The 19177-nt window shown below is 37.4% G+C and overlaps 1 protein-coding gene and 1 pseudogene across 6 annotated transcripts in view; both read left to right on the forward strand.

Moving 5' to 3' along the window:
* Window positions 1-19177, forward strand: part of NT5C3A (5'-nucleotidase, cytosolic IIIA) — a 49914-nt gene that overhangs the window by 14793 nt on the left and 15944 nt on the right. Inside the window, exons 1-2 of one of the 5 annotated variants that reach the window (XM_015133735.3) lie at window positions 8025-8124; window positions 13227-13281. In XM_015133735.3, the coding sequence (XP_014989221.1) occupies window positions 13246-13281 (36 nt within the window). In that variant the 5' untranslated portion in view covers window positions 8025-8124; window positions 13227-13245. 5 annotated transcript variants of the gene reach the window in all.
* Window positions 10675-13211, forward strand: LOC114676943 (small ribosomal subunit protein uS14 pseudogene; annotated as a pseudogene). Its single transcript, XR_013415407.1, has one exon. The product of XR_013415407.1 is annotated as a small ribosomal subunit protein uS14 pseudogene (transcript).

Below are 19177 nucleotides of genomic sequence, written 5' to 3' on the forward strand. Positions count from 1 at the left end.
ACAAATCTATAATTTTCACCACCTTAAAAGACCCCTATTTTAGTAAATGTACTTCCTTTATTTTTCTGTGTGTAATTATTAAGTATCATTTTTTTACCCAAATGAAGTCATTCTGTAATGTTTTAAATCAAGATTATTTACTTAATTTGTTTATAAATTTACACTTATATTTACATGACTATATTGTATTTATGCTATTATATCACCTGGATATCATAACTATTTAAAAATTTCTTTAATTGATGCATAGTATTCAACTCAAGTTATCACCCGCCAATCCTTCATATGATTTCAGATAATTTTGCTACTAGTTACTATTAATTCATGAATTTAAATCTCAAAATACTTTTGTTTATTATTCTCTTGCCTTACTATTTATTTAATGTGTTTATGTGGCACAGTAAGAAGGGAGGGTAGTAAGTTAAATCTTACTTTTTACTCCTCATTTAGATGTAGTCAATATAGTGCACCAGTAATAAAAGCTTAAATTGCATTACCTTTTTGCCATTTTTTTTTATTAGTATTATACTTTAAGTTCTAGGGTACATGTGCACAACGTGCAGGTTTGTTACATATGTATACATGTGCCATGTTGGTGTGCTGCACCTATTAACTCGTCTTTTACATTAGGTATATCTCCTAATGCTATCCCTTCCCCCCCCACCGTTCCCCACAATAGGACCTGGTGTGTGATGTTCCCCTTCCTGTGTCCAAGTGATCTCATTGTTCAATTCCCACCTATGAGTGAGAACATGCGGTATTTGGCTTTCTGTTCTTGCGATAGTTTGCTGAGAATGATGGTTTCCAGCTGCATCCATGTCCCTACAAAGGACACGAACTCATCCTTTTTTTGTGACTGCATAGTATTCCATGGTGTATATGTGCCACATTTTCTTAATCCAGTCTGTCACTGATGGACATTTGGGTTGATTCCAAGTCTTTGCTATTGTGAATAGTGCCGCAATCAACATACGTGTGTGTGTGTCTTTATAGCAGCATGACTTATAATCCTTTGGGTATATCCCCAGTAATGGGATGGCTGGGTCAAATGGTATTTCTAGTTCTAGATCCTTGAGGAATCGCCACACTGTTTTCCATAATGGTTGAACTAGTTTATAACTTATAACAAAATAGTGATTTTAAACAATATTGTTTGTTTCTTTTTAAGGGCAAGAATACCAATTGTGAGGTGTAGAAGGAGTCCAAAATTAAAACAGAAAGCTTTTCATCTTATTTCATTTCAATCATAGAGATTCAGCTATAATTAAAAAAAACATTTGGGAGGCTGAGGTGAGAGGATCGCTTGAGCACAGGAGTTCAAGACCAGCCTACTACGCCTCATTGTAAGACCCTGACTCTTAAAAAAAAAGAAGCCAGGTGTGGCAGGGTGCACCTGTGGACCCAGCTACTCCAGAGGCTGAGGCAGGAGAATTGTTTGAACCCAGGAGGCAGAGGTTGCAGTGAGCCGAGATTGCACCACTGCACTCCAGCCTGGGTGACAGAACGAGACTCTATCTCCAAAATAAATTAAAAAAAAAAAGTCAGTGCTAAGCATCTTGAAATATTCAAATATACGGCATTTGAAAGGAGAGACAGGAAAAACTCTCTTCATTTATGTTATTGTCTTACATCTTATTTTCTTGACCCTGACCTACCTATTGTAACATAAATGTCATTTCCGCTAAAAGTTTAAAACAAAATTTAATGCTTTTTAAGTAAGAAAATAAAAAATATATAGTTCATGTTCAACAATTTTACTTGAGTTTTTGGAAATTAAGTTACTTGATCTGGATTTTTGCAATTTTTTTTTTTTTTAAGACAGCCTCCCCCTGTCACACAGGCTGGAGTGCAGTGGCATGATTGCACTGCAGCCTCTACCTCCTGGGCTGAAGTGATCCTCCCACTTCAGCCTCCTGAGTAGTTGGGGCTACAGGCACATGCCACCACACTTGGCTAATTTTTTAATGTTTTTTGTGGAGACTGGGTCTCCCTATGTTGCCCAGGGTGGTCTCAAACTCCTGGGCTCAAGCAATCCTCCTGCCTTGACTTCCCAAGGTGCTGGGATTACAGATGTGAGCCACAGCCCACAGCCTAGATTTTTGCAAAGTTTAAGAAATGCATTGAGATGGGAACCATAGGTTCTCCTCAGTTTGCATATACATATGTCTGTAAATTCATAAGGCTGCAATCAGTCTCACTCACAGTCATCTACTAGGATAAATTTTTGCAGTGGTCTTAAATGATAAAAAACATAAGACTGGGCTTACTGGCCTAGCGCCTATAGTCCTTGGGAGGTTGAGGTGGAAGGATCACTTGAGCCCAAGAGTTCCACGCTTTAGTGTGCTGTGCCAATCAAGTGTCTGCACTAAGTTCAGCACCAATATAGGAACCTCCTGGGAGCAGAGGACCACCAGGTTGCCTGAGGAGGGGTGAACTAGCCCTGGTTGGAAATAGAGCAGGTCCAAACTCCTAAGCGGATCAGTGGTAAGGTCACGGCTGTGAATAGGCACCGTACTACAGCGTAGGCAACATAATGAGACCCAGTCTCTATGTTTTTTTTTTTAAAGAAAATTAAAAAAAAAATGAGGGCCGGGTGCAGTGGCTCACGCCTGTAATCCCAGCACTTTGGGAGGCCAAGGCGGGTGGATCATGAGGTCAGGAGATTGAGACCAGCCTGGACAACATGGTGAAACCCCATCTCTACTAAAAACACAAAAATTAGCCAGGTGTGGTGGCGCACACCTGTAGTCCTAGCTACTCGGGAGGCTGAAGCAGAAGATTCGCTTGAACTCGGGAGACAGAGGTTGCAGTGAGCTGAGATCGTGCCACTGCACTCCAGCATGGGTGACAGAGTGAGACTCTGTCTCGAAAAAAAAAACAAAAAAAGAAAATTTTCATTTGCCGTTCATTTTCAAAAAATATAGTAAATGATTGTTTCGTCTCTGTTTTCTGCTCCTTATACATTTTAAACCATATTCATGTAAACATTTATAGTACCTTGTTTCAGTTCTATTTTGAACAGTCATAATATTGAAGTCAATTCACTGTTGTCTTCAGGGAAGTTTGAAGAGAAGTTCACATACCTAGACTGATGTTTTGCATGTTTAAAAAAATCATCTTTCTATTTACATCATGCAGCAATTAGCAAGAACAAGTTTCGCAAGAGTCAGTATAGAGACTATTGCATCTCATCTTCTAAATTGCCTTCCTTATATGGTGGCTTCATTGTTTTATTTGGAATAACTTCCTAGGGTGTCATCCGATTTAAGTTTAAAAATACATTCCTTGTTGGAAAGGTAATTGGATTATAGTAGTCCAACTATAAGTTAGTAGGTAAGTCTAGATTGTATTGTTGAGAAATAACAATACTTGCTACAGGTTTTATGCGGGATTATGATGTGATTTCTTTTACATGCAACTTTTAATTAATGCAATACCTTTGTTTACTTCCCTGTCCCAATGTTAAAGACAAATAATAAGTTATTAAAGCTTAAATTCATATATTTGGTTTTCTGAGGGCTTTTTGTTTTTTCTTTAATTTGGAATTTCTGAGAAATCTTCTGATGACAAAATACGACGTGATAATTTTTAGTTTTTCAAGTTGATTGAATAATTGACTATCTAAAAAGCTCTTAACTAGTTACTCAGAAATACAAATGGAAATCCCTTTTTCCATGGATAAAGACATTCAGTTTCAGTGTTAAAAGGGGAGGGAAAAAAATCTTCCAAAGATGTGAATTCTGTACAGGTGCTGTGCTCTTTGGCATATGAATTTTAGATCCAGAGTTTGCCACTAGAAGTGATAGGAGTGATTTCTGTTTCTATGTCAATGAGTAAAGAAACTCCAAGGCAACAGGGCCCAGTTATTGTGTACAGAGGTGAAAGTCCACTGTGCAGTTAAAGAACCTGTCTTTATAACTTTGTACTTCCATATCCTTTCTATCCCTTCTCAAAAAAAAAAAAAATTAAGTGCCCTGGAGCTGTTAGAAACAAAATTCAGTATCTTTGATTCAGTGCTTTGCTGGTGTCCTTGTTCCTTTCTTGTGGCATATTTTTTAAACATTCTTACTCATTCGTAGACTTCTCAAGCCCTCTCATGTTATGTGTTGCCCAGAGACAGCCTGATATAGTTTGGTTCAAAAAGTTTCCTATACAAAATTAGCCGGGCATAGTGGCGCATATCTGTAATCCCAGCTGCTGGGGAAGGCTGAAGCATGAGAATCTCTTGAACCCAAGAGGGGGAGGTTGCGGTGTGGCCAGATCGCGTCATTGTACTCCAGCCTGGGCAACGAGAGTGAAACTCTGTCTCAAAAAAAAAGAAAAACAAAAAAAGTGTCCCAACTCTTGTACATTAAGTCACATAAGTAGTAAGTGTGTTACCTTCTCCTGACTTCAGATTCTTTATAAAAAGGGAGAAGTATTGTTTTTCTCTTAAAATTATACCAGTTGAATTACAATGTATATAAAGCGCCATTGCATGCTTCTGGGACTTTGACAAAGCAAGAAAGTGCTTGATACATGTTAGTCCCTCTTCCAGGGACACCCCACCAGTCCCACTATCTCACTCCTACCTCACTCCTATCACGTACACACTGGGTGGAATTAAAAAGATGAAGTCTGTTACAGGCAGGAAGCGACATCCATATTCCCCCTCTTCCCTCTTCTTAGAATCAGACTAGCAGGACAGGCACACACACCAGCAGAGCCCAAACCACCTACCCTTAGAGACCAACACTCCTTTTGATAGGATACCAGCCAGCTTTCTTTCCATGCCATGAAGTGTTTTGTTTTGGAGCCCACTAAGCTGGCTGGATTCCTTGCTTCTGTGTCTCTGTTAGAAACATTGTTTCAAACAATCCAACTATATGATGTTGAGTGGATTTTTGCTTTCTTTTCTGATTATGGACACTATAGGTGCTACTCCTATGACGTTTTTTAACATGCTATTTAAATTTCTCAAGGAGCACATTTATTTTCTAAAACTCAGGTTGTAAAAATGGCCCCTTAATGTCATTACAAATACTGTCTTATGTATTCTATTTTAAACTTTCCTATACTTGTATAAAGATTTTTCCTCGGCAAATTGGTCTCTTGCTGTAGATACTATAACCTTTTTCAATCAATAGGAGACCATATGTCTGTAAATACTCAGCTCATGGAGCAGTACTGTGCAGTGATCTGAAACATGGATTCTGAAGTTAGAACTGAGTTTGAATCCATTTCTGCCACTTGTCAAGTATAAGGCTTAATTTGCTCACTAGTAAAATGAGAATAATACTAGCACATACCTTCTAAGGTTGTTTATAAGTATTATATGAGACAAGGAATATCAAGTGCTTAGAGACATCTGGCACATAGTAAACACAATACATTTTAGCTATTCATAATAATTTTTAAGAGCAGTATAATTTTATATTTTATGTATATATCACAGTTTATTCACCTCTTCTGTATTCGTGAACATTTAAATATCAGCCATGTAGGTTGTTTCCAGTTTCCCAGAATTATAAAACAAATTTGCAGTATACATCCTGGCAGCTAATTTTGTGTACCGCCTAATTTCTTTAGGAAAAATTTCTAGACACAAAATTGGTATGTCAAAGGGAATGTATATTGCTAATGCTTTTAATAGTATTTCTAAATTGCACTCCAAAAAGATTGTAAAACTATTATTTCAATATTCTTTTTTTTTTCTTTTTTTTTGAGTCAGAGTCTCACTCTGTCACCCAGGCTGGAATGTGGTGGCATGATCTCGGCTCACTGCAAGCTCCACCTTCCAGGTTCACACCATTCTCCTGCCTCAACCTCCCAAGTAGCTGGGACTACAGGTGCCCGCCACCACATCCGGCTAATTTTTTAGAATATAGTTTTAGTAGAGAGGGGGTTTCACCATGTTAGCCAGGATGGTCTCGATCTCCTGACCTGGTGATCCACTCGCCTTGGCCTCCCAAAGTGCTGGGATTACAGGCATGAGCCACCATGCCTGGCCCATTTCAATATTCTTGGTTGTTGAAAGTGATCTGTGAATCATCTTTCAAAGTGATATATTTCAAATTCTTACCATTGTTAACTATAGTAATATTAAAGGACATTTAAGTCATCATTTTCATATATAATACAGAACTGTTTTAGAAATGGAACCCTTTTGTGGCCCTTGAGTCTTCATTACTGATTAGAAATAATAGGCTATCCTCTTAGAGGAGTGTTTCATTATGAATTTTATTATTTTATTAAAATAAGATAGCAGTGTCAAAGGTTTCACATTTGGTAGATACAGATTTGGATAGTTTTGTTTTTTGGTTTTTGGTTTTGGGGTTTTTGTTGTGTTTTGTTTTGTTTGTTTTTTTTGAAACAGAGTTTTGCTCTTGTTGCGTGGACTGGAGTGCAGTGGCACGATCTCAGCTCACTGCAACCTCTGCCTTCCGGGTTCAAGTGATTCTCCTGCCCCGAGTAGCTGGGATTACAGGCACCGGCCACCAGGTCTGGCTAATTTTTTGTATTTTTAGTAGAGATGGAGTTTCATCATGTTGGCCAGGTTGGTCTCGAACTCCTGACCTCAGGTGATCCACCTGCCTCGGCCTTCGAAAGTGCAGGGATTACAGGCATGAGCCACCACACCCAGCCTGGATAGCTTTTTAACACCAATTTTAACAGCAATTAAAAATTTTTTTCATGTTATTTTTAATAGAGAATGATACTTCACAAAATTTGATTACTGAAATATTACCTAGACTAGATTTCTCTGAGGGCAGTAGAGAGAAAGCCGATAATAAAAATTTATTTACGTAAGTGTAGCGTAGCCATGTTCCCAATGATAAAGTTTCCCACAGCCCGTGGCATAACTTATCTATCAGGTCCTGACACATGGTATTAGCATATTGCCACCCTACTACTCAGGTTAAAAGCAAGACTAGTTCTCTTTAAAAAAATAAAAATAAAAATATTTTCTTTACGACAGTTGGACTGCTCTTATTTCTAACAGGAAGGAACTTTTTCCCAAAATTTTTTAAAATAGAAGTTAATTTTCATTTTCAGATTTTATGGCTGGTCTCATTAAAAGTATAGGAAAATATAAAAATTACTTTAAATCCCACTGCCCTTTGCTAAAGACTATTAACAGTCTTTTTTTTTTTTTTTTTTTTGAGACAGAGTCTTGCTCTGTCGCCCAGGCTGGGGTGCAGTGGCCGGATCTCAGCCCACTGCAAGCTCCGCCTCCCGGGTTTAGACCATTCTCCTGCCTCAGCCTCCCGAGTAGCTGGGACTACAGGCGCCCGCCACCTCGCCCGGCTAGTTTTTTGTATTTTTTAGTAGAGACGGGGTTTCACCGTGTTAGCCAGGATGGTCTCGATCTCCTGACCTCGTGATCCGCCCATCTCGGCCTCCCAAAGTGCTGGGATTACAGGCTTGAGCCACCGCGCCCGGCCTATTAACAGTCTTTTGACCACATTTGCATATATCTTGTCTTTTTGTTTATGAACTTTAAGTGAGCTAATCTTTTTTTTAATTGTGGTAAAATATACATAATATAAATGGTACCATTTAAGCCATTTTTAAGCATTTAATTTGGTGGCATTAAGTACATCTACACTGCTGTGCAACCACAACCACTGTCCACTCCAGAACGCTTTTCATCTGCTAAAACTGAAACTCTATCCTTTGAGCAATAATTCCCCATCCTCCTCCTCCAGCCCTGGCAGCAGCAACCTAATCTTTTTAACTTTGTATTAAAATAGAATATACAGAAAAGTTCACATATCAGAAGTGCACTGACAAACCACTGACAAACCACGAGGAAGGGAATGTTTTTAAGTGTTAGTGTAGAGGTTCCTCTTTTCTTTCCAGAGCCAGTTGCCAGTTCTAATAGTACAGATTTACCTTCTCTTTAATCATCACATAACTTCAATTGATAATGTTATGTAGCTTGCCTGGTGACTAGCTCAGAGCTAGCGAGGCTGTAACCAAGAGCATATATAAAGTACTGTGCAGCAGTGCGTCACAAGGTTTTTGCATAGGGCTTAGTCAAGGCTTTTGGAACCGCCCTCATTTGCACCTTGTGCTATATTAGTACTTCTCAGACAGGAAGAATTTTCTTTTGCTGGTGTGCCTTGTCCGGTTACCTTCAGGGTAAGTGTGTACAGTTCATGTAAATGAGTTTCTCTTGTCTAACTTTATGTGATTCTTATTTGATTCTGTATCTTACTGAAATTTTGGGCATTTTAAAATACAAACTTAGGAAATAAAAGAATGATTTAGTATAATGCAAAACTTCTTTATAATTTGTGAAGAAATGAATGTGCAAAACTTTGAAGAGTCTTAGGTCTCAGAAATTACATTTTGTATGTTCTAATTTTAAGAGCTTCTTGTTTTACATGTAGATGTCAAGAAAAAACAAAGTACCTTCAGAAGTCTCTTTCCAGGTTGAGGGGAAACACTCTAAGATTCAATTTTGTTGTTCATTCAGTCGCTGTGTGACTCAGTTTTACTGACAGCCACAAGCTTTGTGTTACTAGGATTAGGAAACATTTATTATGGGTAGTAATAAAGATTATCAATTTTTATTTTGTGCACGTGAGCTTTGCCCAGGATTTTATAGAATGCGATTATCACTGGTATGTTTTATGAATTGATAAAAGTTAGATTACAGATTTATAACAAATTAAATATTGAAAATTAAGATTCAAAAATTTATATTATAGTAAAAGCCTAGAATATTATGGCTAAGTTATATTTAAATAATTTAATTCTCTACATTTTATAGTTTTGTTTTTTTTCCTTTAAGTCAGAGAAGTTAGATCATGCTGCAGACCGTTTCTTAAAGCAGTTTGCTTAGTTTTTATTGGCAGCCTGCATCCAAGCCCGGCATCTCTGGGTATTGCTTGTCACCTATGCTGTTGTTCTAGGACAAATTCAAGGACAGAAGAACTCAGAGTGCCTTAAGGGTTGTCAGTATAAATTACTTAGTTTCCATGTGCTGTGTATGTGGTTTACTTATCTTGAAAAAATATTGTTAGATATTAGAGGCAGTGAGCGTGGGAAGGATAGAGGAATAAATTCTAAACACTAAAATTATTTATTTACATAAATATCTACAGAATTCTGACTCCGTAGCTGCTTTACCATTTAGGAAAATTGGTTTAAATTGCCCATTTTTAAATAACTAGCTTTTGAAATCTGTTTTTTCCTCTTTCCTCCTTTCCTCTTTCCTCTTCTACCCCTCCCACTCTTTGCTATTTAGTTTCATTTTTGTTTTATGCCTGTATCGAGAAAGTTTCACTTTGCAGCTTGTGTGTTTCTTTTTCCCCACCGGTGAGTTGAAAATCTAATTAGGGAAAATTATTTAAATGCCCCCCAAAATTATTACAACCATACAGAAAAGATGAACTTACAGTTTGATTTTGCATGTGCTAATCACCCTAAGAAACATTAAAAAAAAAAAAAAAAAAACCCAAGCTTAAGAAAGTCAAATAGTACAGGTTACTGAAAAAGTATAGGAAAAATGGATTCACCATGGATGTTTGGTACTGTTGCTGATACTGTGTCCATATTATAGTAATATATGCCTCTTCTTATGTAAGTAATACACAGTTTAGCATTCACAATATTCTTACCTTATCAATGTAGTTTACATGTTTCTGCGAGTATCACAATTAAAGCAGTCACAATTTTTAAAGCTATATTCATGAATTTAATCATTTTTACTTTCCTGTAAGACAGAGTCAAGTAGACCTTTAAAAGTAATCAGTTTGCATTCAGATACTTTAAGACTTGCTTTAAATCAGGTAATTTTTTTCATGTAGACATACCAATCAATTTTCATTAATTGACTTGTAAACTATCGTCAGAATGAAATACCATGATAAAGTTTTGAGTTGTCAAGTTTGTGTTAAGTGAAGTTCTTACCTCTTGCTTCAGTCTTTAGCCTTGTCCTACATATTCCTTGTAAAGAACTCTGCTATAGTAGAGACCTTAATCTCATACAAAAAGCACACAAAGTAATTATTTTCCAGTTTCCACATTTTCCAGTTCATACTTAAAGACTCTGAAGACTTAAAATGTTAAAACTTCCTTTGAAGAGAGTTCATAGTTCAAGGGCAGTATTTTCTATTTTTGAACACGTCTTCTACACTTGATGTGTTTTTTCCAGCAACTCTTCTCTTGAAGCATCTGCAACAGATGACCATTGGCAAAGTAAGCCAGAACTTTATATACCAGGTATAGGTTTACAAGCCTATTGGTTTAAAAATACTCTGCCCTAATTTTCCGTGTCTTCCTTAGAATAGTGCCAGAATGCTGACATTTTACACCTGAGTCTTTACACTTTTTAAATGATATAGACCTTAGAGCAATTTTTGTGTAAGGACTGCAGTATCACTTTATGTGCGATTATCTTTGAACAAAGATAAATTCTGATCAGATTGCTAGCGAGGACTGGGAAGAATGAAAGCTCTTCAGTTGAAATTTGCATAGTATTCATGAATTACTGGTATACTTACCAAAAAAAAAAAAAAGGTCCTAAAGTTGGCCATCAAATTTCTTATCACTCTTTGTTTTTATTTGATGAGATGATGAGAAAGATGATCATTCTTTTACCAACTTATACTGACTTTTTTCCCCTGTAAACTCAAAATGTATGTTCCAAAAAGAGCCATACTTCAGAGATAGAGACTAGAGAGGGCTTCTACTACCTGAATGTGTAACAAAAAGATCTTAGATTCCTAGATATTAAAATGTGTTTAATTCTTCACTGCGTGCATTGTTTGCCCTTGAGGTTTTCAAATGTTTCACAGATTATGCGGTATTTTTATAAATTCTACAGAACTTTTCCACAGTCTCCACACTCTTCCTTTTTTTCAAGCTAATGAGATGGTTTTATTTAAATAGTGCTCTTTGAGAAATCTACACCACTTTTCACATAGTAAACATCAAAGAAAAGCTGTAAGCATTTAATAATTAGGCTTTGATTGCTATGAATGAAGAAATAGACTTGCATGCAGCTTCTGTAATACCTTGTTTGTTAGAAATCTGGATGACTATGAAAGAAAAAAGTTAGACCAAGGAAGGTCTACTTAAACTTGACTACAATCATCTAAGCTAAAGACTACTAATCCCGGGGGGAGGGGGGAGGGGGGAGGGATTGCATTGGGAGTTATACCCGATGTAAATGACGAGTTGATGGGTGCTGATGAGTTGATGGGTGCAGCACACCAACATGGCACAAGTATACATATGTAACAAACCTGCACGTTATGCACATGTACCCTAGAACTTAAAGTATAATAATAATAATAATAAAAAAGACTACTAATCCCCAAACTACCATTATATTTTGAGGGTGGTGATCAAATGTTTTCTGAGTTATATACTGTATGTGTGTATGTATATATATGTGTGTGTGTGTGTATATATATATCTGTGTATATATATGTATAAAGATATACACATACACATCTTTATATCGATATATATACACACACTCATATGCAGATACACTCTTTTTCAGATGTGAAAAATTGCAAGTTATCATCTTACTATTTGGAAATCATGTGTACTTAATTCTAAGATGCCATCAATTATGAGACTATCAACTTACTAGCAGGCTTTCTGAGAGAGGAAGAAAAAGACATTTTGTAATTTCATGGACTTAAAATGGAAGGGGGTAGGGACCAAATGTTAGAATTTGAGAAAATTTGATGTATCTGCTATGACACCTTTTAATTATAAAGAACACAGATCTAATGTCCAACTTATATTACTAGAGTTTAAGAAAAAGTCAGATATTTTCTCCCCTTCAAGTAAGTTGCCATTTTTAAATAGTGCTTTAATTATAAAATTTTACTTATCTGAAATAAAGTAAAAGTAAAGTCATTATGGAACAAAAATAGATTAGTAATTTTCCCTGAGTTTTATACTACCAACACAGCAACAACAAAAAACCTTAGAATAATGATGAAGGATGTTTTAAAAACTGGTTCCTTTTGTTTGATGAACAGATATATTTAAACTTCACCCAGAGCCTAAAAGGTTCATTCAGTTAATAAACACTGTCACATACCTATTTTGTGCTAGACACAATGCACAATTCAAATGCAGCTCATATCTTAGTCATATCATATTTAAAAATTAAAGATTTAGGCCAGGCGCAGTGGCTCACGCCTGTATCCCAGCAGTTTGGGAGGCTGAGGCAGGCGGATCACAAGGTCAGGAGATCAAGGCCATCCTGGCCAACATGGTGAAACCCCGTCTCTACTAAAAATGCAAAAATTAGCCGGGCATGGCAGCATGCGCCTGTAATCCCACCTACTTGGAAGGCTGAGGCAGCAGAATCATTTGAACCTGGGAGTCAGAGGTTGCAGTGAGCCGAGATCACGCCACTGCACTCCAGCCTGGCAACAGAGCAAGACTCCCATCTCAAAAACAAAAAAAATTAAAGATTTTAATATAGGAAAATTGAAGGAAAAATTAGACTTTTGTGTTATGTCTTCCCTTACTTTGTTCTGTCTGTATATTCCTATACTGATTCAGTAGTAGCAATGCATAATTTTCCCACAAACTTCATCCTTACATGTAGAGAAAGTGTTGATAAAATATTCTTGCAATAAAGTGCTCTTTGCAAATATGTACTCCATTTTCAGTTTATTCAATTTTCTTAATACCATATAAGTTCTTGTAGGAGAGCTTCAGATTCTCCATACAAAATGTTTAATCCAAAACTATGCTGGATAGAGTAAAACCCTTGCTGAGCTTCTTAGAAAAAAAAAAATGCTTTATATGTCAAATATAGGCTATGTTAAATCATAACAAAGCCTTTTGCCTCATTGCACTCCCGAAAGCAAGATGGGTCACCAGCAGCCTTACTGGAGCCACCTACAGAAGTTGGGCCAGGGTTCTCGCTCTTCTCACATCTGCCCAAACCAGCATAGTCTGATCCGGAAACCCAGCCTCAATATGTGCCGTCAGTGTTTCCGTCAGTACATGAAGGACATAGGTTTCATTGAGTTGGACCAAGTAATCTTCCTTGAATGGAGTATCCAGGGCATCCACCCAATGAAAGAAACCATATTAGTTCTTTGTACATAAAATAAACATTTTTAAAAAACAAAATAAGTCATACCGAAAATACCACCTTAGTATATTATTAGCATAACAGGAAGAACCTGAAATTTATGTATGTCACGTGTACTTTTTTTTTTTTCTCTTTTGCTGTGACATCACCTGGGAAAATCCAGAAGATTGGATAACCAAGAAATGACTAATCAAGAGTCTGCTGTACATGTCAAAATGGTGGGTATTTGCCTATTTCCAGTTCCATTTATTAATGGTAAATCTTCACCACTTTTACCTCTGTCTCTAACCAGATAATTATGGGACTGAAATTTTATACAACTCTTTCTTCGCAGTGCATCACAAAATAAACCTCAAATACTTATTGAATTGAATTTCAAATTATCTTTAAAATGTTTTTGCTTGAAATCTAATGCACATTATTGTGCTTCTCAGAATATAAAATGTTTACCCATTCCTTTTTATGCTAAATTTTCTTTGCTCAGCAATAGCACACTTAAATCAAACAATGTGAAATACATTATTGTAGGCTTCCTAATTTAAATGACAAGCATTCAGAAATTTTTTAAATACTACTTGCATGACAATAGAGTTGCATTATATATATTAGGATGAGATAGGAAATGTACAGGCTTTGGAGTCAGAACTGGCTTCATATCTTAACTCATTCTGGCTAGGCGCCTGTAATCCCAGCACTTTGGGAGGCCGAGGTGGGCGGATCACGAGGTCGGGAGATCAAGACCGTCCAGGCTAATACAGTGAAACCCCGTCTCTACTAAAAATACAAAAAATTAGCCGGGCATTAGTAACATGCTCCTGTAGTCGCAGCTACTCGGGAGGCTGAGGCAGGTGAATGGTGTGAAGCTGGGAGGCGGAGGCTGCAGTGAGCCAAGATTGTGCCATTGCACTCCAGCCTGGGCGACAGAGCAAGATTCCGTCTCAAAAAAAAAAAAATCTTACTCCTTATTAGTTTCTATAGCCCTGAATGAGAGCAGTAATCTTACCTTTAAGAAATGGGTGTGAAACCACCAACTGTGCGTTATTATTCATACTTAATGAAAACGTATATAAAGTTTCTAATAACCGCAGATTAAGCATTCATTAAATATTAATCTATTATGTTAGTGAGTGTTTTAACTGTGTAACTGGCATATTTATTTGCATATGTGAAAAGAAATTACATCTGTTCTCCATATTCACAGTGATAAAATCTTAAAAACAACAATTTTTAAAAATCCTTTCTTTTGAAGGGAACAACTGCCCTATGAGCTCTTGTTTTCTCTTTGTGTTCTTTTTATTGTTGTGCCTCCTCTTCTGTTCCATTTATTTTTTCAGCTTTCTCTTTCTGTCTAGCTTTTTTCTGGCCTATAAACTAGAGCGTGACACAGCAAGCAAGCAGCACTTGGTCACACTTAATAAATCTCTTGTTCATCTTTCCCTCAACCAGTGTAGGATCAAAGGTGAAAGTTGACTCAAAATGGTAATTAAGTCATAGTCAGTTTCGTTATTGCTCTTAGATTGAAGCACATGCAATTGTTGTTTTTATATGTCAAATATAGTCCAATATTGCCAGTTTTATGTGGTTCAAACTAATAGCAGCTCTTTGCATCCATTGAATGATTGGCACTTGATTCATTGGAATTGAGCATATCTCTTTGATACATAGAATTAAACCAGTCTAAAACTTATTTTCTTGTTTGGGTTGACTTTTTTTAATCTTATATGAACACAAGCAGTATAGGAATTCCCTGACATATAAACAATGTTAATCCTCTTTGTATAATGTTGTTACTTGGGTCCTAGAGCCCTCTAGAAGGTGTCTGTAGAGGCAAGTAGCAGTGTATTCACCCCACAGTTGTTCAGACTGTTGAAGGAAAATAAGGCAAAAGATTTTTTTTTAACTATTATTGCATTAATTTACACAGTTTTTACCTTGGGTTTGCTTTCCTAAAAATATTGATACGTCTTTAATATTGACAACTTTATAGCATGTTATTCTTCACTTTTCATGAACAGGATTCAGATCTCTCTGTCCAGACTTTTTACATGCACATTTCTCTGTGTACACTTATGTTCTAGACAAACAGAGCTATTTCTCTTTTTCCCACATTAGACCCTGCACTTTGATTACTCCCTAATCTCAGCATATCTAAGTCCTGTTTCTCTTCCAGAGCCTACCTCTGTTGGCTCTTACTCCTTTGACCCCAGAAGAAGAAATCTCTGTCTCTTCTATTCCTCTTACATTTTATCGGGACATCTTGGCAATGTATTAATTATTTGGGTTTCTATTTTATAATCCACATTACAGAATATGCACCTTGAGTGTAAGATTTATATTTTATGTTTCTCTTACAGAGCGGCTTCACACACTGTTGTATACTTAATATGTGGTGAAGGAATGAAAGAATTTGGCCTACACTATCTTTTTTTATATATATATATACTTTAAGTTCCAGGGTACATGTGCACAACGTGCAAGTTTGTTAAATATGTATACATGTGCCATGTTGGTGTGCTGCACCCATCAACTCGTCATTTACCTCAGGTATAACTCCCAATGCCATCCCTCCCTCCTGCCTACACTATCTTAATGTGGAAACAGACTGAATATATAATAGGCAAGGGAAATCACTATTACTAAAATTTAGTAGTGCATAATCTTCCAAAAAAATCAGAGAATGATCTGTGTGTATGGGCAAATGTACCAGTTTGAATAGGTGGCTTTAAATCTATACTTTCTGTGTAGTTGGATAAAAACTGTAGTGCCTACTTCTTTGTACCACTGCAGTAATGAAGTCTTTTGTTGCTACCAAATATAAACAGTGGAAAACCAAGAAAGAATATTTCTCTGAAAACATCTGACTGAAATTTCTTAAGTGATTCAAACTAATTTTTATGTGGGCTATTTCCAGAAAAATGTAGGATAATACTAAGGTAATTTAAAATTCACTGAGGCTGGGTGCTATGGCTCATGCCTGTAATCCCTGCACTTTGGGAGACCAAGGTGAGAGGATCACTTGAGCTCAGGAGTTTGAGACCAGCCTGGGCAACATAGTGAGACCTGTCTCTACAAAAATTGAAAAATTAGCTGGGCATAGTGGCAGGTGACCGTAGTCCCAGCTACTCTGGAGGCTAAAGTGGGAGGATCTATTGAGCCCAGAATGTCAAGGCTGCAGTGAGCTGTGATCACGCCACTGCACTCCGGCCTGGTTGACAGAGTGAGACCTTGTCTCAAAAAAAAATTTTAAATAGGTCAGGTGCAGTGGCTGATGCCTGTAATCCCAACACTTTGGGATGCTGAGGCAGGCAGATTGCTTGAGCCCAGGAGTTCAAGACCAGCCTGGGCAATACTTCAAAACCCTCTTTCTACAAAAAAATGCAAAAATTAGCCAAGAGTAGTGGTGAGCCCCTATAGTCCCAGTTACTTGAGAGGCTGAGGTGGGGGGATCGCCTGAGCCCAGGAGTTGAAAGTTGCAGTGAGGCAAGATCATGCCACTGCACTCCAGCCTGGGTGACAGAGCAAGACCCTGCCTCAAAAAATAAAAATAAAAAAGTAAATTTTTTTTTTTTTTTTTTTTGGGAGACCGAGTCTCACTCTGTCACCCAGGCTTGGAGTGCAGTGGCAAAATCCTGGCTCACTGCAGCCTCCACCTCCCAGGTTCAAGCAGTTCTCCTGCCTCAGCCTCCCAAGTAATAGGAATTACAGGTGTGTGGTGCTAATTTTGTATATTTAGTAGAGACAGGGTTTCACCCTGTTACCCAGGCTGATCTCGAACTCCTGACCTCTGGTGATATGCCTGCCTTGGCCCCCCAAAGTGCTGGTATTACAGGCATGAGCCACCGTGCCCGGCCTTTTTTTGTTTGTTTGTTTTTGAGACAGAGTCTCGCTCTGTCACCCGGGCTAGAGTGCAGTGGTGCCATCTCGGCTCACTGCAACCTCCGCCTCCCGGGTTCAAGCAATTCTCCTGTCTCAGCCTCCAAAGTAACTGGGATTACAGGCGTGTGCTACCATGCCCGGCTAATTTTTGTATTTTTAATAGAGAGAGGGTTTCACTATGTTGGCCAGGCTGGTCTCAAACTCCTGACCTTAGGTGATCCGCTGGCCTTGGCCTCCCAAAGTGCTGGGATTCCAGGCATCAGCCACTGTGCCCAGCCAAACAAATTTTAAAAATAATAAATGAAACTCATATAGATTAACATATATATTTGTAAATTAAAAGTACAAGTAATTTTTTTAGTCTTGGTTAAAATATGAATTTTTTTTCATTTATTTATTTGTTTTTTGAGACAAGGTCTCACTGTGTCACCCAGGCTGGAGTGCAGTGGCATGATGTCGGCTCACTGCAACCTCTGCCTCCCAGGCTCAGGCAATCCTCCCACCTTAGCCTCCAAGTATCTGGGACTACAGATGTGCACCACCATGCCTGGCTAATTTTTGTATTGTTTGTAGAGATGGGGTTTCGCCATGTTGTCCAGCCTGGTCTCGAACTGCTGAGCTCAAGTGGTCCTCCCACCTCGGCCTCCTGAAGTGCTGGGATTATAGGCATGAGCCACCATGCCTGGCCATGTTTTCTTTTTTAATCAAAATTTAATATAATTTGAAGTCTAGTTCAAACAGAATTAAACTTTGAAGTTTTCATAATCTCATCCTGGAAATTAGGATTATCCCTAGTCTGGAACATTATCATTGGATTGATGATACCAAGCCACACCCAAAATTTGGCAACTGTACCTTGGAGCTTCTCATTTTTATCTTGTTCCAGTGTATCTACAAGATCATATCAAATAATCTAATATTGCAATTGAGTTGTGGATAAAAATGGCATAACTTTGAAATCCATTTCATCTTTATATTGGTCAAAATAAATGTGTTTTAGGTCTTTCTTAATCATTTTTGGTGTTGATTCAGATTTGGCATCAATCAACCAACATACCCTGATTCTTTTCAGGAAGGCATTTCTCCCTCCCTAATATTTTACACTGTGGCTTTACTATAAAATGAATTTGTTCTCTTTTCATCACAAATGATGGAAATTTTTAGCTTCTTATTTATTTTTCATAAAATTATATCATAATCACATTGAAAATTTTTCAGACAATTCAAAATAATTTGCCCTTCAAATTTGAAGTATCATTATTTATGTGCCACCAAACCATGTCTGTGTTTTTCTAAGAGGGATATAGACAGAAGGACTTTGTGGAGGTAACAAAAGTATGTGATCTCATGCAACAGTTGGGGTGTGTTCAACAACAACAAAAAGTATGTGATGTATTTCATCATACTTCTACAGTGTGCTTATATTATGATACTCTTTGACATATTCCATACAGGAGTCTTTGATTATCTTTCTTAGGCTATATTATAAAGTATTTGAGTAAAATACCCAATATCTCAAGTTCTTGTGAAGTATTTCTCATACAGATCAGTGACATTGATTGTGTATTGCAGGAGAGGAGTATAGTATACTACATAATCCAAGACAGATAGAATGGTCATTTTTATATTTCTTGTACCTATTTCATCATTATTTTACTCCCGTGCCATTTGTGTATTCACTACTTATTTATCTGAAAATTAATGGTTGTATGTTGTACAGGAGCCAGCCACCAGTGCCTTTAGCTACCAGTTCTCTTTCGTCCATTGTGATTTACAGTAAACCAGTATTAGCCGGGCGTGGTGGCTCACACCTGTAATCCCAGCATTTTGGGAGGCTGAAGCGGGGAGATTGCTTGAGCCCAGGAGTTCGAGGCCAGCCTGGGCAACATAGCAAGACCTTATCTCTATAAAAATAAAATAAACCAATCTTACATTTGTCAGTGTAGCAGAAACCAGCCTTCTTCAAAGTGGTCTTGGTGTGATTCTCCTATCCGTTATCAAAAATTTGAAGCTGTCATTTGTCTGAGGCAAGATGTCTTAGTATGGGTACACTGAAATCGAATATTTAATTTTTTTGGTGAAAAAATAGTCTATGATCTATATCCTGTGTTGCTTTCACCATAATGGATTGGTTATTGAATCAAACATATGCTGATTGCTGTGCATCTGCCAGTTAAGGCTGAAGTAAGAACAGAAATTAGTTGTCAAGAGATAAACTTATTAGCTGAGGTATTTTAA

The sequence above is a fragment of the Macaca mulatta genome, chromosome 3, assembly GCF_049350105.2.
Source record: "Macaca mulatta isolate MMU2019108-1 chromosome 3, T2T-MMU8v2.0, whole genome shotgun sequence".
NCBI lineage: Eukaryota > Metazoa > Chordata > Mammalia > Primates > Cercopithecidae > Macaca > Macaca mulatta.